The following is a 7,482-nucleotide window of genomic DNA, read 5'->3' on the forward strand; positions in this document are numbered from 1 at the left end:
GATCTCTGTGAGTTCGAGACCAGCCTGGTCTACAGAGCTAGTTCCAGGACAGGCTCCAAAGCCACAAAGAAACCCTGTCTCGAAAAACCAAAAAAAAAAAGAGAATCCCAAGAGAAATCCTGGTACTGTTGCTTCACAGCTGGGCAAACAGCAGTGGCTCTGGAGTTCCTGTGAGATTTTAAGGAGAAAACAAGGCCTTCAGCAAACTACCTTGATTTAGCAGGATACAGTCATGATGTTGAGAGATAAGTCACAGAAAAAGTAATTACGGAGGATGTTTTAGGGTTAGTACCACTAGAATCAAATGTCAATCTCTTTATTTACAGAAATTGATCTCCTTAAAGACAGACTGAACTATTTGTGTATTTACTCACAGCTTAATTAGGACCGAGTTTTCCTTTGTTGATTCTTAAAATCCCACTCAGTAGTGAAAAGCAAGTTAACACAAACGTGCTTAGCCAGGGCTGGGTGTGTGGCTTAGTAAAGTGCCTGCCACACAAGCCTGAGGACCCATGTTCAGATCCCTAGCACTAGTATGCAAGCCAGGCACAGGACCAGGTCTGTGTGTGTAGCTCTAGCACTGGGTATAGAGACAGGCTACTGGGCAGCCAGTGTCCCAATCTGTGAGCCCCAGGTCCAGTGAGAGACTGTCTCAAAAACAAAATGTTTAATGGAGAAAGATACCAGATGTTGGCCTCTGGCTTACACACACACACACACACACACACACACACACACACACACACACACACGAGCATTGCAGCTTGACAGACCTATTCCAATTTCAGCTCCATAACCATGACCTTGCATAAGGTTCACATTTCCGTTTACAAAATGGAGGTAATACCCCCATTTCATGGAGCTGTAGTGAGGCGCCTGCCGGCTCAGCAAGAACCAACACTTGTAATAAAAATAGAAAAGTCTTTAAATCCAGAGTCAGATATCGGGACACTTGCACTTGTTTCATGATCTGTTGCCAAATGAGCTAGTCTTGCAAATGAGCCACTCCTGGCACACGCGCCTTTGTATAATTAGTAATGTGCTTTTGTTAGGTGTGCTTCCAGAGTCAGGGAAGATGGTTATTTCCAGTGTACTCTGGAAGCTCGCGGCCCATCCACCCCTCACAAGGCCTCCGTTTGCTTCAGCTGTATAATTAAGTGACGCTCTGAGTGGCTAGGTATTCAAGCTCTTGTCATTTTCCCCTTTCTAAGGAGCCACGGTGACTTCATGTTCACAGTGCTTTAGAAGTCTCTGTCCAACCCAGACGATACACTAGATGGATCCTATTCCCTTCCAGATGGACTCTTGGTAGCATAGAAATGAAAAGTGAAGCTTCTCACATTTATGTGCGTATATGCACTCATGTGCACGTGTGTAAACGTGTCACACATCTGAGTTCAGAGGACAGCCGTGGGAGTCAGGTCTCCTCTGCCACTGCATGGGTTCTGGGGATCAAACTCAGGTTGTCAGGCTGGACAGTAAGAATCTTCCATCACTGAACTATCTCGCATAGTCAGAATTTTTTTTTTTTTTAATTCAGCATCCTAGATCTCATTTGAAATGGTCAATTGTCAGGGACCCGAGGGCATATAGTTTCTGGCTAGTCAAGCATTTTGTGCTACTCCATCGGATAGCCATACCCTAAGTTACCCACCCCACAACTGGTCCCGCACTGAGTGCTCACGTGACTGCTTCTGCCTCAGCTCAGGTAGCACTGCCTGGCTCCAGCCCACTCTGACATGTCCTTCCTTAAGTGAACGCAGCTGGGTGACAGGATAGTAGTGCTGGAGTATGGACATAGTTATTCTTCAGGTAATCAGGGCATGTAGAAGCCTGGAGGTTTACCTTGTAAAAATAGACCCAGGTTCCCCCTGCACTGAAGAGTCAAGAGGTGTGGAGAAGTAACAAATAGTAACAGAACTGCTTCTTAAGATCCAGAGGATTGTGGCTCCAGATGGATAGCGATTCTCTTATAAACACTTCCTAGATGTTCCAGCTAGCCTGCCTCACTGGATCATATTTAGTGGGTCTCAGGACCTATTAATTGTATGGGAAGTTAATGCAGTGGACACCTGGAACATTGGTTGGGACATCAGCGATCAGAAATGCCTGGATTAGACCTAGACTGAGTCATGAAAGAGTGATGATACAGAATCACTAGTGGAAAAGCGAACGTGTAGGTGATGTGAATGGTGATGGTCCCTGACCATTTATGCACGCTTCCAGAACATCGCTGCAGTTTTGGGGTTGCATCCGTCTTCTCATCAGACCCTTCCTGACCTCCTTCCTGAGGTTGGGTGACAGAGCGCGCGCTAGCCACAGGTTACCAGTAAGCACAGAAAGAGCGATGCGGGTGAGGCTCTAAGTCCACAGCAAATGATTCACTAGTGTCAAATTGCCTAGGGCCATACTGAGGCAGGCCACACAGCACCTTAGTTTTCTGATGTCAGATTGCAGGCCCCTTTCAGTTGCTCCTTATGCCTCCTTTGTTAGTAAACGTGTTGCTCCCTTGCTTAGTTGAATGACTTTGGTGACCTCTTTTTTTTTAATTTTTGGAAATAAAGTAGGATATTGCTCCCGTGACTGGTTGTCGTTTTGAAGATACCAGATGGGGCTACACTCTGCTGCCTTTTGTTTCCCAGGATATTTCTCATTCCACATGAGCAGATTCCCCACCGCCACTTGCTGGGACGACTCTGGGAGCTGAAGTGTGTGTTCATGGTCTCCCATGTCTGTTACCCAGTTCCCCAACCAAGTAACTTTGACCTTTAGAAGTAATTCAGGCCTGCTAAAAAACAAGGCAATTCTTGTGCTGCCAAGTTTCTCTGTCTTCACATATTAAGGTTTGCAGAGCCCATACTGCCGTGTCTGAATTATAATATCAGCAAATCCTGTTGAAATTGTCTAAGAAGAAAAAAGCTTTGAATCGTTTCAGGCAAGAACCTAGAACCTAGTATTGAACACTTTAAAGCACCCCCCCCCCAATTTGGGGGGCCTTTACTAACTTCTTTACCTGCTATTTTTAAAATTAATTAATTAATTAATTAATTCTGGCTTCCTGGTGTCTATTTTTTGAGCACCTGCAGAATGTAAATAGCCCTGCAGTAGGTGCTTGTTCTGTTAGGATTTTGGATCAAGAGCTTGGTGCCATGTGTTATCCTTTTACTTCCTACAGATGCTGATTCATGTAATTGTGGGCATGATGTAATTTAAAGTCTCTGCAAATTACCAATGACCCAAATATGATGTGCTCTACAACTGTAGGCTTCCGCTCTCCAGGGTCCCATTAGTCACATCTTGTCGTCTCCCCTAGAAATCAAGGAGGTGGAAAAGTAAGCGGGAAGGATCGGACTCTGGCAATCGACCCATTAAGGCTGCTGGGAAGGTTATCATTCAGGATGTTTCCTGCCTCCTTCCTGTTCACAAGTCCCTGGGAGAGATGTACATGTAAGTTCGGAAGTACAAGTACACTGAGCATGTTGTTAAGATCTGCAGACCTTTTCTAAGTTTTAGACACTTTGGGGGAAACTCGGTGTTAGTGTTTTGGTGCCTAACAAATTGACCCAAGCTGCAGCTTCACACACCCTATACCTTTATTGCCTCGCTGTTCCTGTAGTTTGGGAACCTAGCTTAAGTGAGCCCTCCTTGCCAAGGATCTCAGCTAACTGAAAGCATGACCTTGGTTCCATCAGGCCCTCTTCCAGTGCTTAGCTGTAGAGCACTTGGCACATTTTTCTTTGAGACCAGCATAGAACTTTTTTTTTTTTTTTTGAAGGTCCTGTCTGACCTAGGCCCCATGGAATATTCTGCCTTTTGGCAGACTCCAGGTCAAGTGCTTAATAATATAATCATGAGGGGGACCATCTGAGAATTCTGCCTCCCACACTGAATTAGGGTTTTATTGCTGCTATGAAGAGACACCATGACCATGGCAACTCTTATAAAGGAAAACATTTAGTTGGAGCTGGCTTACAGTTTCAGAGGTTTAGTCCATCATCATCATGATGGGCAGTATGGCAGCATGCATGCAGACATGGTGCCGGAGAAGGAGCTCAGAGTTCTACATCTTGATCCTCAGGGTGCAGGAAGTGAACTGGCTTGAGCTTAGTTAAAGTCCACCCCTTAGTGACGCACTTCCTCTAACAAGGCCACACCTCCTAATAGTGCCATTCCCTATGGACCAAGTGTTTAAACCCATGAGTCTATGAGGGCCATTCCTATTCAGACCACCACACACACCCAATATGTAAAGCAAATCAAAGCAGAGTTATTTTGGTTGAAGCCCTTAGAAACAGAGTGGTCAGCATGTGGAGTCTGGCCCACAGGCCCCCTAAGTCCTCCTGAGCTTGAACACTAACAGGAAGTGTTTTCTTTTGTAGTAAACTCACAGTGTGATACTTTTTATGTGGATATCACAGTTAGTTTTCATATATTTAAATCCCAAACCTTGGGAACTCAACAGAAAAGCTGGTGGCAAATTAGTGTTTTTCTTACTGCCTCCTCCTTTCCTGAAAGTAGCAAGTGATTTCCCTCCCCTCAGGTGGGCACCCACAGCCTGCTAGCACCAGCTCTAATTAATTCTTCTCTTCCTGTCAGATTTGAGTGACAACCAAAGAGGGACTTTCTAGTCCCCTAAAGCAGGAGTCTTTCTTGGGAAATTAAAGTAGGAGCCTTCTTAGTCTTTTCTGCTCTAATTTCAGACTGAACGTGAATGACACTCAGGAGACCTGTCAGAAGAATGCCGCTTCGGCCATGCTTGTTGGAAGGAAGGATCTTGTCCAGGTACTGCAAATTTCTGTTGGTGACGTTCTGGCCTCCACACTTATGAGTTAGTGACATTCACAGGGTGTGCCCCCTATTTTGAAGTTTCTTTTTGATTTTCTTTGCCTGTCTGAAGGGCTGGAGCAGCTTCTTAAACCTTTACCCTGGATATTTTTCTTATTAGTGCTAAGTGGGGAGATACTTAAGTGTTTTTTTTCCCTTAAACTATGAGTGTTTCTATTTCAGTACCACAGTATTGTCTTAGTTCAGTACCATAGTGATTGTATTTTGGTGCCACAGTGACTGTCATAGTTTGGTACCACAGTGACTGTTGTATTTTGGTGCCACAGTAATTGTATTTTGATGCTACAGTGACTGTCGTAGTTTGGTGCCACGGTTCTGTCATATTTTAGTACTATGGTGACTGTCAGATCCTAAACTTGAGCATCTGTGTCTTTGTCATTTTACTTCAATTATTTTTTTAAAAAAAACTTTAAAGAATTTCTCATAAGAAAATTTATCAGGGCTGGAGAGATGGCTCAGTGGTTAAGAGCATTGCCTGCTCTTCCAAAGGTCCTGAGTTCAATTCCCGGCAACCACATGGTGGCTCACAACCATCTGTAAAGAGGTCTGGTGCCCTCTTCCTGCCTGCAGGCATACACACAGACAGAATATTGTATACATAATAAATAAATAAAAAAAAATTTAAAAAAAAAAAAAGAAAATTTATCAGAGTGTTCTAGATAGAGATGATCAGTTTTTAATGTATGACATCATGGGGTTGGAGAGGTGGCTTAGTTGTAAGAACACTGGCTGCTCTCAGAGAGGGCCCTGGTTTAGTTCCCAGCGCCCACATGGCTGTTCACAACCTTTTGTAACTCCAGTCCCAGGGATTCTGACTCCCTCTTCTGGCTCCAGGCACGTGCATGATACATGTCCATGCATGAAGGCAAAACACTCATACACACACACAATACAATATTAATAAAACTTTTAAAAATAAAATGTCAGCACTTATAGAGTGTAAGATTCCTTACACTTTGTAGCTCTCTGTAGCTCCCCTGTGTTGTTCTGTGAACTCCTCTACTGAGACACAGCCTGCATCCCTGCAGCCTGGCCATCTAAAATGTGCTAGTTGGTAACTTCTGGTTTTGCGGGAGTTGTGCAGTTGGAAGCTGTTCAGGACGTTTTCATCACAGGGAAGAAACTCCTTGTCTTTCCATCTGTTCTTCCCGTCAGCCCTGGGCAACCACTAGTCAACTTCACTCCCTGTCATTACTTCATCCTGTTCTTTAGTGTGACGGTAAGGCTGAACTAAGACCTCCCATTGATTTCATTTGATTAAAAAATCCCTAAGATTTCCATTCATCTTGTAATAAACATCACCACGTCTCTCTCAGAAACCCTTTAAAGAAAACCCTCTCATGGATTTAGTCTATTTCCGTCAGCCCCCACCCACCCAGACTCTGTGAATGCCAAGAAGGTGATAGGAACAGTGTGGAATTTATAATGGGAGGCCGAGTCCGGCTCAGAGTGCTAGGGACCTACCTGGGCAGGTCACCTCAGGGGTTTCCAGCACGAGAACCCGAAGCATTTCCCTCTGGTGTTCATGAGTCACCGAATGTAAAGGCTGGCCTGGGGGCCACGAGGGGCAGGGAGCCGCATGGCGGGTGAGAGAGTGAGATGAATGGGCACGCCATGCAGTGAATGTAATGGTAAAAATAAAATGCTGCAGGTCTCTGAAGGCAGCTGGTCCCAGGCAGGGAGTCACGCAGCAGGTGAGAGACAGAGACATGGATAGACACGCCATGCTGAGTGAGGTTGGATATTTATTTAGTGGGTTATGAAGGAGGAGGAGAAGAGGGAAGAGCAGAGGGAGAGGAGGAGAGAAGTGGAGAGAAGGGAGCAAGGCAGAAAGGAGAGAGACTGAAGAAAGAGACTCAGACGGGAAACAATAGGAAGATCTGCCCCAGTGGGGGGGTGGGTGGGCGGGGCTTGTCTCTTAAAGGGACAGGACAATAATATTCTCTGAGCACAGTTTCCTTCCTAAAGTTTTGTGTGTTCTCTCTCCATCTTCTTTAGTCTCTCTTCCTCATCTCCTCTCTGCCCTCCCCTTTCCCTTTTTCTTTTTTCCTTTTCCCAACTCCTCCCCTACCTCTTTTCTGGTAGAACTGGTGTGGAAGGCTAGGCCAGTCTAAGTGAATTGGGGAGACTCTTGTCTTTAGACAAATTCTGCTTGGCTTTGGGCCCCTGACAGACTTTTTGTGTGTGGATCCCAGGCAAGCCACCCTGTCTTTCTAAACCCCAGGGTCCTTCTATAAAATGAAACAATACTTCTAAATTCATTAGGAACTAAATGGAGTAAACTTGTGAATTCTCCTGTCTGGTCCTTGGAAATGCCTCCCCTGCGTCTCGGGGACTGTCATTGTAATCTGCAGTGTTTAAGGACAGAAATAACGTGAGTGACAGTGAGTGCCTGAAGAATGTTGTTTGTCTTCATGCCCTTGATAAAGGGGTGCTTACTGTCTTGTAACTCTCACGTTTACCAGAGAAGTAGATATCAGGGACTCCCTTCTCTTGAAGGCTTTAAGAGACCAGATGTGTGCTAGTGTTCTAGGGAGAAACGGTAAGAGACAAGATGTGTGCTAGTGTTCTAGGGAGAAACAGTAAGAGACAAGATGTGTGCTAGTGTTCTAGGGAGAAACAGTAAGAGACAAGATG

General features: G+C 45.0%; 1 protein-coding gene across 2 annotated transcripts in view; it reads left to right on the top strand.

The window, feature by feature from the left end:
* Wdr59 (WD repeat domain 59) overlaps positions 1-7,482 on the top strand; it is a 68,631-nt gene that overhangs the window by 42,960 nt on the left and 18,189 nt on the right. For both annotated transcript variants that reach the window (XM_013354988.2, XM_013354991.2), the window contains 2 exons: positions 3,314-3,447; positions 4,701-4,782. In XM_013354988.2, coding sequence (XP_013210442.1) covers positions 3,314-3,447; positions 4,701-4,782 — 216 coding nt within the window. The remainder of the gene's footprint in view (positions 1-3,313; positions 3,448-4,700; positions 4,783-7,482) is intronic.

The sequence above is a fragment of the Microtus ochrogaster genome, chromosome 4 (assembly GCF_000317375.1).
Source record: "Microtus ochrogaster isolate Prairie Vole_2 chromosome 4, MicOch1.0, whole genome shotgun sequence".
Classification (NCBI taxonomy): domain Eukaryota; kingdom Metazoa; phylum Chordata; class Mammalia; order Rodentia; family Cricetidae; genus Microtus; species Microtus ochrogaster.